General features: G+C 37.2%; 1 protein-coding gene across 4 annotated transcripts in view; it reads right to left on the minus strand.

The window, feature by feature from the left end:
- NF1 (neurofibromin 1) overlaps positions 1-23,059 on the minus strand; it is a 233,814-nt gene that overhangs the window by 103,710 nt on the left and 107,045 nt on the right. For 2 of the 4 annotated variants that reach the window (XM_037069749.1, XM_037069748.1), the window contains exons 21-31: positions 20,686-21,126; positions 20,169-20,308; positions 19,783-19,905; positions 19,250-19,333; positions 18,406-18,522; positions 17,635-17,816; positions 17,305-17,516; positions 15,107-15,268; positions 14,866-14,969; positions 11,477-11,612; positions 1,956-2,018 (exon numbers count right to left, since the gene is read on the minus strand). In XM_037069749.1, coding sequence (XP_036925644.1) covers positions 1,956-2,018; positions 11,477-11,612; positions 14,866-14,969; positions 15,107-15,268; positions 17,305-17,516; positions 17,635-17,816; positions 18,406-18,522; positions 19,250-19,333; positions 19,783-19,905; positions 20,169-20,308; positions 20,686-21,126 — 1,764 coding nt within the window. The remainder of the gene's footprint in view (positions 1-1,955; positions 2,019-11,476; positions 11,613-14,865; positions 14,970-15,106; positions 15,269-17,304; positions 17,517-17,634; positions 17,817-18,405; positions 18,523-19,249; positions 19,334-19,782; positions 19,906-20,168; positions 20,309-20,685; positions 21,127-23,059) is intronic. The other 2 variants (XM_037069751.1, XM_037069750.1) reach the window with 2 other exon arrangements.

Genomic DNA, 23,059 nt, shown 5'->3' on the forward strand with positions numbered 1-23,059 from the left:
TTTAAAATGTGTACAAATTTAGTTTGGATCCCAAAGAAATCCTTCGTAAAAGTCAAAGTTAGGCCATTCTGTGTGCGGAAACTAGTTCACAGTCAATTTCATTCCCCTTAGCAGAAATTGAACTACATGTTACAAATACAAACTGTGCGTCAGCAAGAGGGTCACTACGCCAACATCCTTAATTATCTAGGTTAGGTGGACAATTAACTTCTCAAACAAAATCTAATTATACATTATATATCTGAGTCTAATAAACAGAGTTATCTACAATATGACTATACAATTCTATGTCAGAAGCCAGAATCTTCTCTGTATATTTTACATATTCCCATCCACAAAATACACAAACCAAAAGAAAGTTAACTTGCTTTCAAAAGATTAAATTTCATTAAGCCAGTATCTCCAAAAATCAACATTTTATATTTACAACAACTATACTGTCTTCATACTTTGGAACATGTTCTAATATATCTCAAATTACCAATTACATTCCCTTTGTTTTCATGAGGACCTCATATCACCTGTGCTGAGAAATACACTCGAAAACTTAGTGTTACTCTGAAACTTAAAAAAAAATCTGAAAATAACACTAGTAGGGAAAAAAAAAACATTTCAAGGAACCATTTTAGACAAAATCTTCATAAATAAAGCAATGTTAGGAAGGCTAGAAAACATGCATGAGAGAAACACAGAAAGCCTGAATTTTAATTTATGTGACACACTACGCAACGGCATTAGTAGAACACGGAGCAGGAGCGTTAGAGACAGTAAATTAATTTCCACAGTTATGGTGTACATCATGTTAAACCCATGTATGCTGAGGATTAGAAGGTTGAAGCATTAGAAAAAAAAGTTTTTGTCAAGCAAGATGGCCATCCAATCCAATTCATCTGCTCACTGCTGAACAAATTTACCTCCACATTTTAATTTAGTTCTGAATGTAAAACAGAAATTTATTGCATGTAAAGCTTAGACAAGGAATGAAAAATGAAACCAGCTGTATACTATATTCTAAATTTACCTTTTTAAGCAAATTACCTACACAGCTCCTAAAGGCTTTCTTCCTCTGAAACCACTGAGATTATGTGCATGAATACAGTACTCGCTGGGTAAGGTAAGTCCTGCTGACAGGTAATGGCAAATTTAAAGTAATATATGCACATTATATTTTGGACGAATTCTACTCATGGGAAGAAAATAACCTTGCCTGCCCTAATTTTATTCCCTTTAAATTAGGGCAACTTCATAGAAGCAGGCAGTGTATTCCTATCATGTTTGCAAAATGAGGTATTTCTCTACAAACATGGACTCACTAAGTATTCCTTTATTTCTGAAGTAGTGTGTTCTCAGTCCCAATAGTTTATTGATGATTTTCTCTAAAGTAAAAGTAATTTTACCATTAAGATTTTTATGATCTAAGCACAGATACCTAAATTTTGGCTGGGAGGGATGGTCTAGGAGATAAAAATATGAAGAGTAAAAAATAAAATTCAGCAACTTTTAGGTAAAGTTAGAAAGTGATACTTTCCTTCCATATACTTCTATCAATCAAGAAAAACTTTCAGCTCTAGAAAAAGAAACCACTCATATTACCTGCAAACAAGAAGCAAGAATGAAGAGAGTCAGCATGTCCTAAGGCCTTGAAATTAAGTTTCTTTAGCATTCATTTGTAATTAAAACAACAACAACAACAACAAAATTAGACCAGGGATATCCAATGCAACAAATGCCCCCAAAATGCCTTTGGGATAAATCAAACCAAAGGAACACAGAGAATGTTTCAATGTAACTTAATTCCAGGGTTAATTGAAATGAAAGCTATTTTGTGCCAGAATTAGTAGAATGATTTTACAGTGAAGGTCAAATAGGCTGAAGTGAAGATGTTCTTAACAAACAGCAAAAGATTTTTGTTTTGCTTTGAAAGAAACAGCTAATAAAAAGTACTCCAAACTTACTGATTTTTTGTTTTCCTTTTTTTCTTTTACTGTAGCTTTATTCAGTAGGGAGTGGCAAGTTGCCTACAGAACAGAGATGAGCACAAACAAGTCACAGCACCAACTACATACAGCAACAAAAACAATGTTGGCTTGTACATAAAATTACACGATCAAATGTAACACAAATGGAATCAACAAAAAAATTAGAAATCAACTGAATTTAGAGGGATGAATTTTATTTCTGGATTTCAATTTTAATACATTTTTTTAAGCCAAAGCACTAATAAAACAGCAAGAAATGTTGAGACAATCATATCTACTATTTCTGGCTATAAATCACAGAAAAGCTCTCCCCAAGTGGATTTAGGTATATTTAATATTTACATTTCAGTTAATTCCTAGCTTTTAATAAATTTTATATAAAATGTTGATTATAAATAGATCACACTATAAAAACACTTCTATGTGTCTACATGATTTTTTCTTGATATTTAAATACTTCTCTGTGTATCCTTCAATTGACTTAAATTTCTTTTTCAAATAGCTGGCATTTAATTTAAAGCCTACTGACAAAAAAATAAACATTAAATAACTGAATACAATAGAAAAATTCACTTTAAACATTCTGAATTGAAAATCTCTAAGAAAGATTACTTTGAAAATTTCTCATTTTTCTGTTTCCAGGCTACTTCCTGGAAATAGTCTAATCAGAGGAGGTTAAAAGGTCTGCAACATTTGGGAGAAGAATGTTATCAGCTCAACTAGAAATAAGCATTAATTAATATTAAAGTGAAGAAACTGCAGAAAAAATTATAGAATAGAATTGTAAGCCTACTTAAATTTTTTAACATATTTGACCATTTATCACAGTTTAAAAAACACCCCCCCCAAAAAAACCCAAACCCATGGATACAAATTGGTTTCATCCCTCAAAGTTTCTTCTAAAGCAAAGAGTTATTTTAAAATTAAAAGACTCCTGATTGAACTAGACTAGGCACAACAATTACTTGAAAAATATTTTAAAAACCAAATTAAACTTAGTGTATACTATACATGGCATTTTATTCTAAGAATTCTGTGCACCCAGCACACTTGCTCACCCATCTGTCCCCCTATCCACCCAAAGAGTTACTGTGCATCTACCTGGGAGATGCCACCCTAAGCATTGGGAGACACCAAGTAACACACAGTCCTTGTTCTCATGGACCTTGAGATTAAACTTTAAATTATCTACAAAAGCACTAGCAACTAAATATATCACCAAAATCCAGTTTTACATATTTTTTCAGTTATATTATGTAACTATTACTCATTGCCTTAAAAATTTGTGCAAATCACTTCTGTTTGGAGAAGCAGATTTTGGGGGAAAAGATAGTATTTATTCAGAATCATTATATTTCTAATTCTTCACAATAACTTAAGAATACCTATTCTGGGAATTACTTTTATCATTATTCCAAAACTGTCAGGAAGAAATGTGGAAATAAATACATACAAAAATGCCTGCATTTATATAATTATAAATGTAACTATATATATAATTAATTACATAATATTACATAATTATATATCTACACTGTTCAGTTATCTGGCTCTTCTTATATAACCTTAACCCAGTCCCCTAAGCAAGAAAGCATATAAAGTAAGAAATCTGGTTAAAGCATGATTTGGAAAAGGCTTAATGGCCAAAGATATGAACTGAAATAAAAAAAGAGCTAAAGCTCATACAAGTTTAGCTAGCAATAATTCTCATTTAGCTTTCAAAATGTTCCCAGTAGGTCCTAAAGCAGAAGCCATGTTTATTAGAGGAATAAAAAACACAAACAACAATCGACTACTATTCCCCTGAACAGAAATAGAAGTACAAAGGTACCATTATGTTACTGCCAAAGTCAAAAGGGGAGGAAAAAGCCAGAAGAGGGCAGATAAACAAAAATAAAGGAGAAAACTAAGGGGAAAACTACATTTGGAAAGAGATTCAATGAAAGAATATCTAAAGATCTACACTTTTTTTCCTATCTTTACTTTAACTAGTAAATGTAAATTGCCTGTTATCACTTATTTTTTAAAAACCTATTTATAAATAACAGTATATCTTTGCTCCACAGCACTCTACATTCCAACAAGTTTACCCAGTACCTTGAAACAATTCACTGACACAAAATTTAAAGAGAATAATTTTATGTGAAATTTTAATATGATAATTCAGTTCTATTATACTATAGGACTTTTTATGGACTGCTTTAAAAGCAAAACATATAGTGTTTAATAAGCCACCAATTATCACCTCTATATCCTGAATTATTTTGAACTATCAGGCTCTATATCCTGAATTATTTTCACTATTTCCCTCCCTTCCTAACTATGAAAGCTACCAATTATCTTGTTTGCTTGAGTGGGAGGAATGGGGGGGATTTATTCCTTCATCAAATATTTCCAAAGTACTTACTAGTGCCAAGCCCTGTTCCTTTCACCTTATTAGAAGCATGGTCTTAAATTGGACTCCACATTTGCTGATGATACAAAACCTTTCAGGACAGCAACTACATGACAGTTTCTGCTGAAATCGACTAGACCATGTAATCAGGTAGGCAGTGTCCATTTACTTTTAACCAGCAAAAGTCACAGCCACTGCCACTTTAAAAATTCATTAGCGCCCTGAAGAGTTACTAGTAGGCCAGCCAAGAAGTTGACCTAGACTATTCTTAGTATGGGCTCACCATTTGTCTGTTTTTCGAACAGAACTGCTGAATCAGATTTAAAAAGAAACCTGAATAATGCCCAAATTTCAGAGAAAATGTTATTCACTATATTAAGCTTAATGTTATAAGTAAACAATCCTCTACTCTGAGATTTAACTATCTGAAAAAATTATGTGGGATTCTCCTAATTCCTTGAGCTTTTTTGAAAAGGCACAAAAAGTCATGATAAATGGGAAGATTGAATGCTAAGCATGCTTTATCTTCTATGTATGTGGTGAAAAGTTTTTTATAGATACTGTAGATAACATCTTTATAAATAGGAATGGGAGAAAAATTCACACAGAGCAGCCTGAAACAGCTTTTTAAAATGGTAATTTCACTGATCTTGCTAATGTCTCTAAGCAACTGAAACCCTGTGCTAAAAAAAAAAAAAAGAAAGAAAAGAAATGGCTGGGGATGACTCTGCAAAGACAGACACAAAGGCAATGGTTTTGGTAAATGTGCGTAACTTCTTTCCCCTACCCACCCCTGTCCCAAACACCAGACCCACTAATGTTTTCTTCCAGAATCACAGTTTAAACAGGCTACGTGGATCTGCATTAATTTCCCTCGGAATGAATAAATCATTCTTGAAACTGCATGTGCAATTCAAAAACAAAGTGGAAGCCATGAAAGAATTAAGGCCTCATTTCCTCAACAAGTAGGGATGACTACGAACATATGAACAGGAAGTTTTACATGCAGTACTGGTGTGAGAAAGGCTAATAATTTGATCTGAATGATTCAATGTATTTTATAAGTAGCATTTCACACAAAATAAACAGATCAGTCTGTCCTGGGAGAACCTGCCACAAGCATGTTAATCTTCTCCTCCCTCCGTACCATCCCCTCATCATCACTGAGAAATAACTGACATACATCAGTGTGTAAGTTTAAGGCATATAGCATCATGGTTTGATTTAGGTTCAGATAGCATCCATCTTCTCATATAGATACAATACAAAGAGAGAAAAAAAATCTCCTTGGGATGAGAACTCGGGATTTACTCTTCTTAACAGCTCTCTTGCATACCACGCCACAGTTCTAACCTCAGTCATCATGGTATATATTACATCCCTCTTGTTTGGTAACTAAACATTTGTACCTTTGACTACCTTTCTTCAATTTCCCCTCCCCTTCACCTCTGGTAACTAGAAGTTTAATCTCTTTATCAGTTTGTTTTTCAGATTCCACATATAAGTGAGATCATACCGTATTTGTCTTTTCTATCTGACTTATTTCACTTCGCATAATGCCTTCAAGGGCCAACCATGTTGTCACAAATGATAGGATTTCCTCGGATAATTTCCCCTTATGTGTATGTTTTTATATATAAATACATATACAACTTCATCCATTCATCCACTGATAAACAGATTGTTTCCATTTCTTGGCTACTGGAAATAATGCTGCAAAAAACATGGGGGTGCAGATATCTTTGCAGTTTAGTGTTTTTTCACCTCTTTGGATATATACCCAGAAATGAAATTGCTAGATCATATATGATAGCTACAATAGCTCTATTTTTAACTTTTTTAGGGTCCCCCAATACTGTTTTCCACAGTGGCTGCACCAATTTACAATGCTACAAACAAGGCCAAATGGTTTCCTTTTCTCCATATCCACATCAGTATTTATCATCTCAACTTTTTCATGATGACCATCTAACAGGCGTGAGGTGATATCTCACTGGGGTTCTAATTTACACTTCCCTAGAGACTTGTTGTGTTGAATATCTTTCATTGTACCTGTCTAGTCAGCTCCTTTGGCCCTTTTTTAATTGGGTTGTTTTGTTTCTGAGTTGTACGAGTATTTTGTATCTCTTTATGTATTTTGCATAGTAACCCCCTATCAGATATATGGTGTACAAATATTTTTCCTATTTCCTAGGTTGTCTTTTCACTTTGCAGTAGCTTTTCAGTTTGATGCAACTGCACTTGCTTATTTTTTGTTGCTGCTTGTGTTTTAGGTGTCATATCCAAAAGATCATTACCAAAGACCTATGTTGAGAAGCTTTATTTCTAAGTTCTCTTCTAGGAGTTTCATGTTTTCAGGTTGTATATTTAAGCCTTAATCCCCTTTGAGTCAATTATCATGAGTGGTGTAAGCTATGGGTCCAGTTTTACTTTTACATGTAAAATATTCAATTATCCCAGCACTGTGTATGAAAAGACTGTCTTTTCTTCATTGAGTATTCTTAGTTCTCTTGTCAAATATTAGTTGACAGGATATGCTTCGGCCCATTTTGTGGCTCCTGATTCTGTTTCGCTGACGTATTTGTTTTTATGCAATACCATACTGTTTGATGACTACAGCTTTATCTTATGGCTTAAAACTAGAAAGTATGATGCCTCCTGTTTGTTCTTACTTCTCCAGAGTACTTTAGCTATGTGGTTCTGTGGTTCCATATAAATTTTAGGGAGGCTTTCTACTTCTGTAGAAATGCCCTTGGAATCTTGATAGGAATTGCAGTGAATCTATAGATGTCTTTTGGTAGTACTGACATTTCAACAATATTAATTCTTCTAATCCATGAACACAGGATACCTGCGATTTATTTGTATCATCTTTGATTTCTTTCATCAATGTCTTACAGTTTTCAGTGTGGAGATCTTACACCTCCTTGGTTAAATTTATTCCTAATTATTTTATTGTTTTTGATGCTATTGAAAATGAAACAGATCTCTTTATTTCTTTTTCAGAAAATTCATTTTAATGTATAGAAACTACTGACTTTTACATATTAAATTTGTATCAAGCATACTGAATTCATTGATTAGACCTAACAATTTTTTTGGTTGTGTTTTAGGATTTTCTATATAATCATGTTATATGCAAAACTCCTTTTACTCCTTGCTTTTCAGTTGATACCTTTTATTTCTTTTTCTTATCCAACTGCTATAGCTAGAATTTCTAGTACTATGCTGACTAGAAGTGGTGAGTGGGTACCCTTTTCTTGTTCCTGATCTTAAAAGGAAAGCTTTCATCCTTTCACCATAAAGTATGTTGTTAGCTTGTGGGCTTATCCTGTATGACCTTTTATTATGTTGAGATATGTTCCTTTGATGCCTAATTTTTCAGAGCTTCTATCATGAATGAATGTTGAATTTTGTCAAATGTTTTTCCTACAGCTATTGAGATCCCCACATGACTCTTGTGTATCACACTGATTTGCATATGTTGAACCAATCTTGCCACCCAGGGACACACCCAACATCTTTTTATTTTAAAAATTTTTATTTATTTATTTTTCAAGAGAAGGAAAGGGAGGGAGAAAGAAAGGTAGAAAAACATTAATGTGTGATTGCCTCTAGTGCTCCCTCTGCTGGGGACCTGTCCCGCAACCCAGGCATGTGCCCTGACTTGGAATTAAACCAGTGACTCTTTGGTTTGTAGGCCGGCACTCAATCCACTGAGCCACACCAGCCAGGGCCCAATGTCCTTTTAATGTGCTGTTGAATTCTGTTTGTATTTTATTTTAATGTTTGCTATATATTCATCAAGAATATTGGTCTATAGTTTTCTTTGCTACTAGTGTCAGTTTCGGGGGGGGGTGTTTGTTTTTTTAAGGATAATGCTGGCTTTGTAAAGTGAGTTTGGGAAGCACTGTATCCTCTTCAATTTTTTATGAGAGTGTGAAGAGAAATAAGTTTCAATTCTTAAGTATTTGGTAAACTTCACCAGTGAAGTCATCTGGTCCTGGGCATTTTCTTTACTGGGAAATTTTTGATTACTGATTCAATCTCCTCACTGGTAATTGGTCTATTCAGATTTTCTATTTCTTCCTAATTCAGTCCTGCTTTATTTTTTTGGCTTAAACAACAAACATTTATTTCTCATAGTTCTAGAGGCTGTAATGTCCACAATGAAGGCACATGAGTATTCAATATCTGGTAAGAACCCTGGTTCATAGACAGCCATCTTCCCTCTGTCCTCACATAGTGGAAGGGACAAGGGAGCTCTCTGGGGTCTATTTTATAAGAGCACTAATCTCACTCATGAGGGTTCCACTCTAATGACCTAAGCATCTCCCAAAGGTGCCATTTCCAAATACCCTCACATGGAGGTTAGACTTCTGAATTCTGAAGGAACATAAACATTCTGTTGATAAGCAGTACCACTTCTCATGAACTTCCTCATAATCTAACAATTCTCAGTACAACATCCCAGGCAATTTCAGTGAATTTACTTAAGCTACCAGGACTAGGACCAGGCTATGCATGCTGTACAAGATACTGTGGATTCATCCAGAAGACGAGAGAAATATCAAAAGTTTTCAGCAGATGGTAAGCAAAATCCACTCCTTGGTTTTAGAAAGGTTACTGGGATAGAAATGCTCCCTGACTCAGTCTTAGTAAACTGTATATTATTAAGATTTTTCCATTTCTTCTAGGCTGTCCAGTTAATTGGCATGTAGTTGTTGATGGTAGTCTCTTATGATCCTTTGAATTTCTGTGGTGTCAGTTGTAATGTCTCCTTTTTCATTTATAATTTTATTGATTTGGTTCCTTTCTCTTTTTGCCTTGATTAGTATAGCTAAGGGTCTGTCAATTTTATCTCTGACAAAGAACCAACTATTAGTTTGCTTAATCTTTTACATTGCTTTTCTATTCTTTATTTATTTCTGCTCTAATTATTTATTACTTCCTTTCTTCTGCTAACTTTGGGCTCAGTTTGTGCTTTTTCTAATTCCTTAAATTATAGAGTTAGGTTTGTTTATTTGGGATCTTGCTTCTTAATGTGGGTGTTTATTGCTATGCATTGCCCTCTTAGAACTGCTTTTGCTACATCCCACAAGTTTTGGTATGTTGTATTCCTGTTCTCAATTATCTCAAGATACTTTTTTTATTTCCCCTTTACCAGTTGTTCAGGGGAGTGTTGATTCATTTTTACGTGTTCATTAATTTTCCAGTTTTCCTCTTACTACTGGTTTCTAGTCTCAGGACACTGTGGTCAAGAGCTACTTGTTCAATATGACTTTGATCTTCTTGAAATTGGTAAGACCTGTTTAGTATCCTAATATATATCTATCCTAGAAAACATTACACGTGTGTTTGAGAAGAATGTGTACTGCACTATTGTTGCACAGAATGTTCTGTATATGTCTGTTAGGTCTATTTGATATATAGTATTGTTCAAATGTGCTGTTTACTGATTCTGTAGATGATTTATTAATTGTTAAGAGTGAGGTATTAAAGTACCCAACTGTTACTGCATTATTGTTTATTTCTCCATTTAGCTCTGTTAGTTTTTGCTTTATATATTCAGTTGCTCCAATGTTGTGCACACAAATTTAAAATCACTGTATCTTCTTAATGTATTTACCCCTTTATCATTACATAATGACCTTTGTCTTTTTTTACTATTTTTGGCTTAAACTCTATTTCGTCTGACATAAAGCAAGCCTGAAACAGCTTTTAAAATTGTAATCTCAGCCCTGGCTGGTGTAGCTCAGTGGATTGAGCATGGGCCTGTGAAGCAAAAGATCAAGGTTCGATTCCCTGTCAGGGCACATTCCTGGGTTGCAGGCCAGTTCTCAGCAGGGGCCAGTTCCCAGATGGGGATGCACCAGAAGCAACCATACATTGATATTTCTCCCTTTCTCTCCTTCCCTTCTCTTCTAAAGATAAATAAAAAATTTTTTAAATTGTAATTTCACCAATCTTGCTAATAATGTCTCTAAGCATTGCAAGCCCTGTGCTAAAAAACAAATGGCTGAGGATGACTCTGCAAAGAGAGAGATACAACAACATGGTTTTGGCAAATGCACAAATTCTTTCTTCTGGAGTCTCAAACTCTGGACCTACTATTGTTTCTCCCCAAAACACAGTTTAAACAGGCTAAATGAATCTGTATTAATCTCCCTGGGAACAAATAAATCATTCCTGAAACTGCATATGCAATTCAAAAATGAAGTGGAAGCCAGAAAAGAACACAGACCCAATTTCCTCAACAAGTAGGAGATGGCTGTGGACATCTGAACTAAGAGCCATTAGTTGCAGTGCTAGAGTTAGAAAATCTAATAATTTAATCTGAATGATGGTGCAATATATTTTATAAGTAGCATTTCACATAAAATAAACAGATCAGTCTTTCCTGGGAAAACCTGAAACAACCCATTATATCTTAATGAAGAAATAAAAATTATACATCAAGCTTCACAATGCAAAAAGCAGGGGGCAGACCTGACTCATGTGTTAAAGACCCTATGAGTAAATCAGGCAAAAGATGACAAAAAATTGCATGATACATTTCACTTCAACCACATTCATTATACCTAATAGATTTGGTGCATTTTAAACTTGCACTCAATGCCAAGATAAATTTATTATTTTAAAGTACCTCCTTGAAATACTTCAAACTGCTTCCTAAGCAATATTTATGTTTTTTCAAAGCCAATTCTAATAATAATTTTTATTTTTTTTATTTTTTTTAAATATTTTATTTATTTATCTTTAGAGGGGAAGGGAAGGAGAGAGGGAGAGAAATATCAATGTATGGTTGCCTCTGGTGTGTCCCCTGCTGGGAGTTGGCCTGCAGGGAACCGGCCTGCAACCCAGGAATGTGACCTGACTGGGAATCGAACCGCAATCGTGCGGTTTGTAGGCCCGCGCTCAATCCACTGAGCTACACCAGCCAGGGCTAAATTCTAATAATAATTTTTAATATATTACTCATCCACACTGACTCAATACTACTATCAATCATCCACTATCAGAAGCTAGATTCCTCTTTGGTAAGGCATCCTTTTTCATTTAGCTCTGGATTAACAATGGTAACCTCTAACCTAGAGCATACCTGGTACAAACAGTGGCACACACTTCGAAGCTGAGGGGGAAATTCAGAGGAGGAACTGATGATGGCCTGGAAGAACTTTTCAGTCATCTGAAGGAGGTTCCGTTGGTTGTCCTCAAGGCTCTCTGACTGTTCTAACCTACAAAAAAAGGGAACATAAATTAAAAACAAACAAAAACACTCAGTAAAAGAAACTCCTTAAGAGATACTCAGCCAAATACAATGTTTGGACTTTCATCGCATTCTGATTTGAACAAGCCAACTATAAAAAAACGTTGTTTTGAAAATAATGTATAAAAATTCTTATATTTTTATAAATTCCATATATGATTTTTAATTTTTTGTCAATCTAGTAGGTAGAAAAGGGCATCTCATGTTTCCAACTTTTATTTAGACGTGCTTTTATATATTCTGTGGCCTTTCATGTTTCCCCTATTTTGAACTGCCTTTCATATTCAGTCTAATATTTCTAACTGCTAGGTGTCCCTCCCACCGGTATGTAAAATTCAGTTTGCCCCAAATTAACTGATTTTTCTCCTCCTACAATTCTGTCTCATCCTGTGCTCCCCATGTTGTCAATGGCACCATCACTATCTCTATCATGTCACATGGGTGACCTCTGATGTCACCCTTGCCTGCTGGGCTGCACTACTCCCCACATTCAATCAGGGATGCTAATTCAGTACGACCTCTGAAGTCTTGGTGCTGTGATTAAAGGCAGAAATCCAGAGAGCAGCCTTACTAGGTTTAAATTTCAGCTCTACCACTACTTATTACTATGGCCTTGGTCAAGACACTTCACTCTTCCGGGCCTCAATTTTTTACATCAATAATATAGGAATAATAATATTACCTATTTTATGGGGTTTAAATTTTCACCCAATGGCTACCAAATCCACAAAGCTCTACTCGAGCTCCCCAACTGGCATCATCTGAACTCTCAAAACACATCCCCTGTGAAACCCTTTATGTAATTACTTGTTACATGTCTTATCTTCCCTACTAAACTGTAAACTCCTTGAAGGAGGGAAAGTACTTATCTTTGTCCCCTTAAAAACTAGCACAGCTACCAAGCAAGTATTGAGTAAATACGTTTTCAATCTCTTAACTAGCCATTTTTATTTGTGTACTAATTTACATATTACATGAATGCTTGAGACACTCAATTCACCACTCCAGAGTCCTTGCAGTTAGCTGTGTGGTACAGCATATGGATATAACAGGAGCTCAGAAATGGATGTGGATACAAGGCAGGAAAGATGCCATGGGACAGGTAAGTCCTAAAGGAGGGATGGAATTTACATAGGCAAAAAGAAGTGAGGGTATTTCAGGAAGAGGAAGTAGGCAGGGAAGATACTAAATTCAATCTTACAAACATTTACACCCATCTACTATTTGCCATCTTAGTGCCAGGTACAGAGGATTCAACAACGATTGGCCTTTGACCTTTTCAAAGAGGGGAAAGACATGCACACACTAAGTAATGAATACAATTCATGGATAAAGGCAAAATAGCAAACCAAAGACAGATACAGTTAATTCACATGGCTGGTAGTTGCTGGGAAACCAGAGGCAAAAAATGAACTTGTAATACATGGAGAACTAAAAAGATTGGTCTAAATATGGAGACTATATGCAAGGAGATCAGTTATGAAGCTACAATAGTGATTCAAATCTGAAATGTGGAGGGCACAGGAGTTTACTGGTATAAATGAAAAGATGAACAATTTATTTAACAAGGCCAGAAGAGATTCCTGGCAACCTTGACAGTTCTTGTCTACTCTGCAGGAAATTCTTCTTACTGAGTCAATGCAGCAGCAGGCGTACTGCAGCCTGTTTCAGGTGTCCTTCTAAAACAATAACATCAAGGGTCTAACTAGAAGACAGACGGGATATGGCTTAGAAAAAGCAAGCATAACATAATTGTTTAAAATTCACAAATAATTATGAAATGTCAACTAAAGGCCAGATACCATGCTAAATACTCATAGGAGGATGTAAAGATGTACAAAATGTAAAAAAGCCAACAGTCTAGATGGGAAATACATTCAAAATATATCACCATGATGAAGTGTTATGATGATGGTACAGAACACAGAATAAAGATTACTTGTTCGTGTGTAGTGTGTGAGCATGGGCAGCACCTGGTGACAGACAGACAGCTTCACAGAGGTGGCAGTTTTTAAATTGTACCTAGCATTCTGTTTTGGACTCTTTTCTTTCTACTACATCACTCCTAATTATAGGAGGAGGAGTAAGTTAGGAAGAAAGAAAAGAGCCAAGCACGCTCAGCTCAGTACCATCATCTCCATTTGAGATACGTCTGCCTGCAGAAAAGCTGTATTCTGATCTGCTCTCATGTGGTAAAAAGCCTGCCAGCCCCTTTGAGGGAAAACTGTAGTTATCCAGCTGTGCAAGGTACGGGGTAGATGAGTCTAATTCAAGGTAAAGTGTTAGCAAGCCTATTTGTCCACGGGGTTCAAAGCTGCATTCTGTAATCATTTCGGTAAGAATAAAGGGACAGCTGAGTCATGAGTGCTTTCCCCCCCGCCAATCCTCCTTCCTTCCACCTTTCTGGTTTTGAACTTGGCTAAGGAAGAGTATTATTATGTATTAGGCACCTCTAACCCCAAGAAACCCCATGTGTCAAACCACTTTAAAAACATATCATGTGTGCAGATTTCACTGGAGCTAATGTAGAGAGAACACGTGCAAGGGTGACAGGAGATGATGGTGGACTGTACTTAGACAACTCTGTACTTTGTAGTGCAGTAACTTGGGAACAATGGATGGTTTTTAAGAAATAAAGTGACAAGAAGACTTGGGTTCCAGAATAATTCCTACAACAAATGACCTATAAACTTTTTTTAAAATGCTGAGACAATAATTAGGGAGTTACTGCAAACATCAATGGGATCAATATGGTATTGCCTGAATATGTGATGATCTAGGCAAACTGTGAAACAACACATGGAAGTTGAAAAGAACAATACACACACAGATCCTTAGATCTATAGGGTTAAGTTAAAAAGATTAAGTTGCAAAACCATGTATCCGTTACCACTGATATTAAGCACTTGCATTATAAGATGTAGTTTCTACAAGCACACTACATGCAAATCCATTGAAAAAGGACAGAACAACAGACTAAAGTAGTACCAGTGCTCAATCTCTAGTAGTAGTAATCAAATTCACCTTTAAGGGTATCTGTAATTGTTTTTCAGAAAAAATGTATTTGCACCTAACTTTCATAGTTAAAGACTAATTTTTAAGAACTAAGGGGAGAAACAGTGAGGGCCAGGCCCTACGGCTGTAGAGTGCCTACACCGAGGCCCTACATGGTGGTGGAAGTGAAAACACGGAGAGCAGCTGCAGGTGAAAAGATGACAAACCTCGTAGGATCCACTTCAAAGCTCACGTGCTGCCAGTCAGAGGATGTGATCACAATTCGTAACAAAGGGTCCAGGAGTTTTTGTAGGTAGGTAGCACCGTACACCTAGAGAAACACGCAGCAGGAATTTATTATGCCTGATCCAAGCATCTTGCATTAAAGCAGACACGCTGCTCCATACATTCTGTTCATAATCATTGCCTGGCCTACCTCCACACAAGAATAGGTGAATGGATACAAACCTTGAAACAGAAGGTCATTATTTTACTAGCTAAGCTGTTGCCTCGGAAAAGGGTCTGCATGGAGTCTGCCAACTCTACTTCCTTAGAAAACATGTTCCAGAGCAGTTGGTAGAGTAAATGCCGAGAATCAAAGAGAGTCACCAGAACTCGAGCTAGTTCGTCCTGAGAATGAAACAACTGTGTTAGTGTGAACAATCCTGTTTTTCCTTCAGCAAGAAACTAAAAGGCAAACCCCAAACTGACTGCCATGCACTGAATTGAGGTAAATGGCGACTGATTCATTTTTGCCCCGGGATTTATCTGTGCACCTATGCCTGTAATTTCTACACACCTGCAGCAGCTGTTAATTCTAAGGATTAACTGATGAAAGGTAAGAGATGCCTAAGCTTTACAAGACAGAAAAACAATCCAGTTTCAGCTTAAATTGTATGACAAAAATGAAAGAATAGAAACAGAAGATGATGGCAGAGTTGTTTGATACGCACAGATCATTTTCTCAGAAAATGAGTGAGCAAGAATGAGATTTTGGTGACCACAAGAACTCTACTCGCCTCTCACATCAGGAGTGTCAAACTCATTTTCACTGGGGGGCCACACCAGCCTTGCAGTTGCCTTCTAAGGGCTGAATGTAATTTCAACTACTTAACAGTAAGGAGCAGTTAGATTTATACAGTCTTAAAATTATTTTGGCCCTTTGAAGGCAACCATGAAGCTGATGTGGCCCCCACTGGTAAAAATGAGTTTGACACCCCTGTCTGATATGGTCAGGAAAACTCAGTAAAATCTGGACATGGGCTAGGCAGAGAAAGAACAAAAATGGAAAACTATAGGATTCACAGAAGTCAGGAGAAAGACCTGGTGCACTCAGAACCAAGAGATTAGCAAGATTTATGTACAAAGTGAGGATGGGGAGCTAATTTTCCTCCAGTACCTAAATGATAGCCCTCATGATTTCCCATAATAAAGTATTTTCAGGTACACTCAAGAAAAATGATAGGATAGCAAATCACTGTTGAACCACACATTCTGGGAAGGGATAGAGAGAACAGGGAACAGGTCTCTGCTCTCACGGAGCTCACATTCTGGTGGAACTAAAATAAGTAATCAAGTAAACATGCTAATTTCACATAGTGAATATATGCTTTGAAGAAATATAACAAGATAATGTAGCAGAATGACTGCAGGTGTGGTAGAGATTGGATGGTCAGAAACAGAAGTGGCATCTGAGCAGAAACCTGAAGAACAAGAAGTGGGCCATGGAAGACACACTCCAGATGGGAGAGGCAGCGGCAGCAGCGCCGGCAGCAGCGCCGGCAGCAGGAAGAGTGCTGTAGTGTGGGAATGACCCTAACACGTGTCATGGCCAGTGTGGTTTAAGTCTGGTGAACATGATGATGTCAGAGACGAGGAAGGGCCCAGGTTGGGCAGAGACTTGTAGGCCAGAGTCTGAGTTTCGCTTTTAAGTATGAGGACTAAGATCCTACAGCTTTTAAGCAGGAATAAATCTACAGGCAATGACAGATTACCTATTAGTTATAATTTATTAAACTAAAATAATTTTGGTACCATATAAACTAAATAGCTTTTTAACATGGCAAGGGACATCCCTTCCCCAAATTTTAGCATATTAAGAATGGTATGTTTTTAGGAAAATTTTATTAAGAGGCCAAATAGCCACATATGTCCTCAGTGTTTAAAACATGCAACTTAAGAATTTCAAATGCAAATAGAGTGCTTATATTTTTAAAAAATTATACAAAGCATTATAGAAAAAGAGTTGTGAACTGGAGATAGTAAATAGGCACAAGCCTTGAACTCTAGTTCTAGCATTACTGACTACTAAATATGAGATTTAACACTAATTATTTCATTTAGTATATGAAGACACCAGACCAGATCAGTGGTTTTAATTTTCTTTCCACCCAGTATTTAAATGAAATTTTTCAGTGGGACACATAAGGAGTTTAAATTTTACTTTAAGTGTGAGGAATAAGATCCTCATACTTAAGATAAGAATATAGTGAGGACTAGAAGCTCCTCACATTTCCCCACAAGGGAAAACTACTCAAATAGTATCTGAAGTTTCTTCCAGCTCTCAAGTTTCAGCAACTTAATCAATGAACATTCAGTATACAAATGAATTCTGAACCATCTGCTACATGGCAGGCACTTTTCCTTCTCGCTTTCAATGAACTTACCCACTGAGAACAAGGAACCACGTTGGCCAGAGCCATAGCTATAGGGAGCTCCCCCTGATCACCCATCATCGTGACCAGCTCCACCAATCTCTCAAACCGATCTGCCAACACTGTTTCTGCAAGTGTGTCAAATTCTGTGCCTTGCTGGAGGATTTTTGTCAGAACTTCCATGAATGTAGCTCTTGTCTGGAGATCTTTGTGATAACCTAAACCTGATATGGACAGACAGATACAAACTTACTAACATGAACTTGTTGAAATAACTTTACTGGTCTTCTATGCCAGTCCTCTAAGTTTTCAATTTCTGTATGAAGCTCTCATTTATCTCACCTATAGAGTGCATGAGGCCACTGTCCACATTAGCATTGAGCAAGTTGGACATCGCAAGGACTGTACAGTGCCTCAGTGAGGCCAGCCTCCGAGACATGCCACGTTTCCTGCCACCTGTCTGGGCATTTTCATCTTCAACTTCACTACAGTCATTCAAAAGGTTCATAAACAATGTGAAATACCTGAGAAACAAAAAGACTGACCTTTATATGATGAAAGCCACGTCAACTAGAAAGCTCACCAGACACTCTGAAATCATCACATGTGTATTAGGTCATGAGTGGGCCTAGGGCATCTGTGTCTCTCTGGTCCTGGGACAATCAGCCAGTGTGGCCCATTATGGAGTGTGCTCTGCTGAGTATTATGATTTCATCTGGACACAGCTGAGTACATATTTCATTACATAGATACCAAACAGACGCCATGTAAATGCATCACTTTTAATGTTTAGCATATAAAATTAGTGATCCAAATAGGCGATCTAAGTTATATTGCCTTAATAAGGAAATCTGGGTTACATTGTCAATAAAAATTGATCACTTAATTTCCCTTCAAAACCACAGAACATGGTTGTTTTCCTGTCCCACCCATATCACAGGGAATGCTGCTTCACGCACGGGCTATATTTTATGAAACAGCAGCCACTGGCCATAATACCAAAACAATGTCCACGTTCTAAATGTAATCATTTATCACTTGGATTATACTTTCACTGTTTTGTTGTGTGGGGCTTTGTTTTTTTCCCTTGTGTTTTTGATAACTGAAATTTACTTAAGAAACAACTGTGACTTGGCTTCCATCAGCTCCACACCATCTCCTTCCTCGGGCTGCAATGGAAGGCCAGCCAGGAGTGAAACTACTGCCTCCATGCTTGCCTGGTCCAAGTCTCTGAAGAAAACAACATTGAAAGACCACAGTAAGTCTTCTGGGTTCTTCACTCCACCCTCCCCTCAAACTTCTTCCTAACTAACAGACGCAAACTCCAGGAACTGCCCATGTCATTAAACAAGTTATTAGGACAACCTAAGTAATTTGAGTTAATATGTAGATCCTAGAATGCAAAAACATTTCAAATTTAGGAGAGGGTAATAATAACCTTCTACAAAGTAATCTTGGTAAATAATGACCTTAAAAGAATGAATTAAAAAAACAAGCCTATGGATGTGGGAAAAAAAAACAAAACACAACAACAAGTCTGGCCAAAGAAATTCATGGAAATTGTTATACAGTTCATAGTGTTTAATAATTTTCTGATATGTGGCAGGAAGTATTTATCATTAGACCAAACCTGATTAATCAATTACTTTTTAAAACAACTCAAAACAATTATGTCCCTCAAATAATACATTTATGTACCTAACCATAAAATAATGTGCAGCTATGTGTATTTTATTTTCCAGTAATTATATACTATCCTTCCTAGACAACACCAACTCCCAACATAACGATCTCCCATTTTTTTACTGAAACAAACCAGTACATAATTCAAATGCAAAAGCTTAATATCCATAAAAACAGCCTCAGTGCACGTGAAAATACGTATGACAGCTACAGTGAAGTAGCACTAATGCCTAGAGGAAACCTGCTGACACTCAGAGGCCATCCTCTCCTTCACCTGGTGAGACACTTGACATCATCATCCGCTGCCTGGTTGGATGTCCCCATCACCCAGTCCGTCAGGTACTCTACCATCTTGTTCCTGCAGAACGGCGGAGGGAGGGAAGTAGAAGACAAGGTTTTAGAAGTCACACATATCCCCTTTTCAATAGTGCACACAATGTGCCAAACCGCCCCGGCAACATGACAACTCTGTAAAAGAGGTACTGCTATCAGATCTAACAGAAGGGACCAAACACAAGCAACTGGAATACAGACCCTCCATGTTAGTCCTTAGCTATGCATCAGTTTGGAAACAGAACCCAATTCTTAGCTCAAGAATAGCATAATTTTAGAAAAAGGCAATATTGTCATGGGCAGAAAGCACTGGGAAATTTGAGAGACACGAAGAGAAAAACAAACATATAAAATGCTCCTTTTCCATCCATTCTCACAACCCCTTCACTTCCCATAATAACCAGGTACCTACTATTTTTCTGTATTTACATTTAACGTAACAGAAGACCCTACTTTCCTCTTTTAAGAACTCACCTAAATTTCATCTCTTGACAAAATGAGAGGTCATCTCTCCTTGCCATCATTACTTCGACTAACTGACACAGCTTCGTTTTTATCTGAATTGCATGGACCATATTCCCAAGCACACGAACATATCTATTTGGATATAGAAACATTAAAAAAATTATCAGATATAAACAAAAGAGGAGGTTTTTCTAAATGCTTTAATCTCTAAGTAAAATCACTAAAAGTAACTATAAAAGTTGCAAAATTTTTATTTTGTTTATAAGAGAACATACATAACTTCTGGTTACCTTACTGCCACACTCTAATTTGGGAGCAATCAAGAAAAGGATGGCAAATTACTTCACTAATAACTACTAATACCAATGTGTTTCTGCATTCAGTAGAATGCTTACCTGACCAAATTTAACATCATTGTTTCGATGCTAGCTTGCCCCAAGTGTTCAGAGCTGCCTTCAGTATGGTTATCTAGTAAGTTCTTCATTATAGCGATGGTTTGCTCTACAAACTGAGTGTTGGTGTCAGTCAGTAAAACCTACACAAGGAACAGGATACATCTGGAGTCAGTGCACAGCAGACAGACCACAGAGAGATGCAGCTGCCTGATCTCAAGGCCGTACGTGTGCAGAAATGCACCCACAGGCCTGCACCCAAACAGCCACACAGACAGATATTCGTGCCCATACGTAAGACGTTCAGAGCCCCAGGCACACCCACATGCTACAGCTCCAAAACAGCAAGTTTATCCCACAATGGAGAATTTTTTGTCTGCAATTTTCATCTATTTCTTTTCAAACTTGTGAGTAAATACTCATCTCAGTATCTTATTAAACAATCTAAACGAAAGAGCTTCATAAATACATCACTCTATTCATAGGGAAAGGTAAAAAATTAAAGCAGAATACACTTTACCTGTCCTTGAGAGTCAAAGAATTTGCTGATGGTATTCTTCAATTTGTTAAATAGCATTGGATAAAGAGCAGGACTCAATTCTAGACCCACCAGGTCCTTCACGTTGGTCCGTATCTGCAGTCCCACTTTCTCATGGTTACACACCATTAAGGACAGCAGCCGGTCCATAAATTTGCTGACAGGTGTATCTGCATTTCCTTCTGAGGACATCACTGAAATCATGGAACCCTTGCGTTCGTTGACTGGGCCCATGGGTGGGCTATAGGTGGCCAGGCCCGAATTGCTCCTCTGCTGCAGGCACACTCCCCCAAGGGCGCAAAGGAAGCCGGTCATGTTGATCCACTCCTGCAGGGAGTCTGTGTCAGACAGGTCGATGGACCCTCCTCCACTCACATGAGACATACGCCTCTTAACAATGGTCTTGTGAAGGCTTTCGGCAGCCTAAACACAGGGAAGCATAAACTCATCCTAAATTGAGAGACTCAACAAATCACTTTTTATACAGCAATTCTTCCATGACAAAAGGACATTTTTACATTTAAAAAATCCAAGTATTCACTGCCATTTCCAGTCACATCAAGGTGTCTGACTTCTGGAGGAAGGACGAGCCTTAGAAAATTGAGGGTAGCAATAAGCAGAGATGCAGTTTCAGACATCGAAGGTGGTGATGGGCTGCAGCTCAGGAAGGAACATATTCTTACAATACATGCTTATATTAATTCCTAGGCACAGAAGCAATGTCTATGCTGCTTCAAGAAATATAAGTATTAGGAGATTTTTAATCAAGTACTACATGTGCTTACTAACTTAGTGATTGCCCAAGTTCAAGTGATCTGTGGCCAGCTTTGCATACATTATACTATCATTAACACAGATTCCACATGGCAAGTTGAAAGTAATCAAGAAGAACCACTGAATATAGAAACAGAGGTTAATGAAGAAAGTAGACCTAAGTAGACAGGAAGATAAAAATAGAAAAAAATTACATTCTATAAGAATTTATAATCTGAGGAGAAATCTTCAGAGTTCTGATCCTTTTAGTTTAAGAAGTACATATGAGAAGGAAAAATTCTTACTATGTGTGGCAATTTTTTTTCAAATTCCATTTCTCCTATATGCTGTTTACAAGCATAATATGCATCCTCCTATAGTGACTAAAGTAACCTAAGAAAGCAACATATTTGGGGCACTCTGCGGTATCCATAATGCAGAAGCACCACTGTACTGCTCTCTTACGTATGTTTGTTTTGTGAGGAGAGTGGCCTTTCTCTTATAAAGGATTGTTTTGAATATGGAACTCCCGAAACTGACACTTCTTATAGCACATGCATTTAATACAACTGTACCTATTACTAGAATACGGCATACACCCCTGTTGGTGCGGCACATTATCCCTTGCAGGACCTATGGGATCAAGCACTGATGCAAGCTCTCTGACCAGGAGATAGGACAGAGTGTGGTTTGTGACATGGCTGACTTAATGTGGAGCACAGTGAAAGAACCACAGGCTACAACACTGTGCTTTGATAAAGAAAGGCTAGACCTTGCAGTTAAGTACTCTGTGTCTCCTACTTTGACTAAGGTTGGCTGGACCAAGTCAGAATACCAATCAACTTCACACCTTTAGTGATGTGTGCAATAATGAACCATTGGTATCCAATCCAAAAACGTCCACTGCGAAAGAACTTGCAGTTTGGCTTGGCAGCAACAATGTGATAGAGCATATATTTGGACCAAATTTGCATGTTGAGATTATCAAAGTTATTTTGCATTTTCTGGCAGTGGAAGGGCAAACTGAGTACTCAGCATACTGACTGCATTTGGGCGGTAGCACAGCTGAAACACTGTACTTGGCATGGACATGACTTATTTCCCTCACTCGTCAAGAATCTGAATCCAGTACCACTTAGACATATCTTTAATTCAGTCTCAGCTCTCGAGCCAACTATTCAAACTGAAGAGACATAGTACTGGGCATGGATAGTAGTTAAAGCATCATGGAATACTGCAGTAACAGCAGTTAAGGCTCAGCTATCTAAAGTACTTCTGCATCTCTATTAAATGCTAATCTTCCCACTGGAAATACAAAAGAGACAGAAGAGCAGCTCTATCACCCTGGTTACCTCAAAGCAGTGATGTTGTGAAACCTATCAAAGTGGAGGCAGTGACATTGAAATGGATGAGCAACTTATTAACAGAATCAAACATGTACAACAGCAACTCCGAGACACATGAATCCATGCAGGGAAGTTCTGAAGACACTGACAACACCGTGAAGACAGAAACAGTGGTCCTGGTAGCAGCCGGGGGACTCAGTGATGGATCCAGCAGTGATGTGAATTGTGACCATGTAAGCCAGTCATCTGGGAACCCT

This window comes from Sturnira hondurensis, unplaced genomic scaffold (assembly GCF_014824575.4).
Source record: "Sturnira hondurensis isolate 20B ecotype Veracruz unplaced genomic scaffold, ASM1482457v3 Scaffold0018728, whole genome shotgun sequence".
NCBI lineage: Eukaryota > Metazoa > Chordata > Mammalia > Chiroptera > Phyllostomidae > Sturnira > Sturnira hondurensis.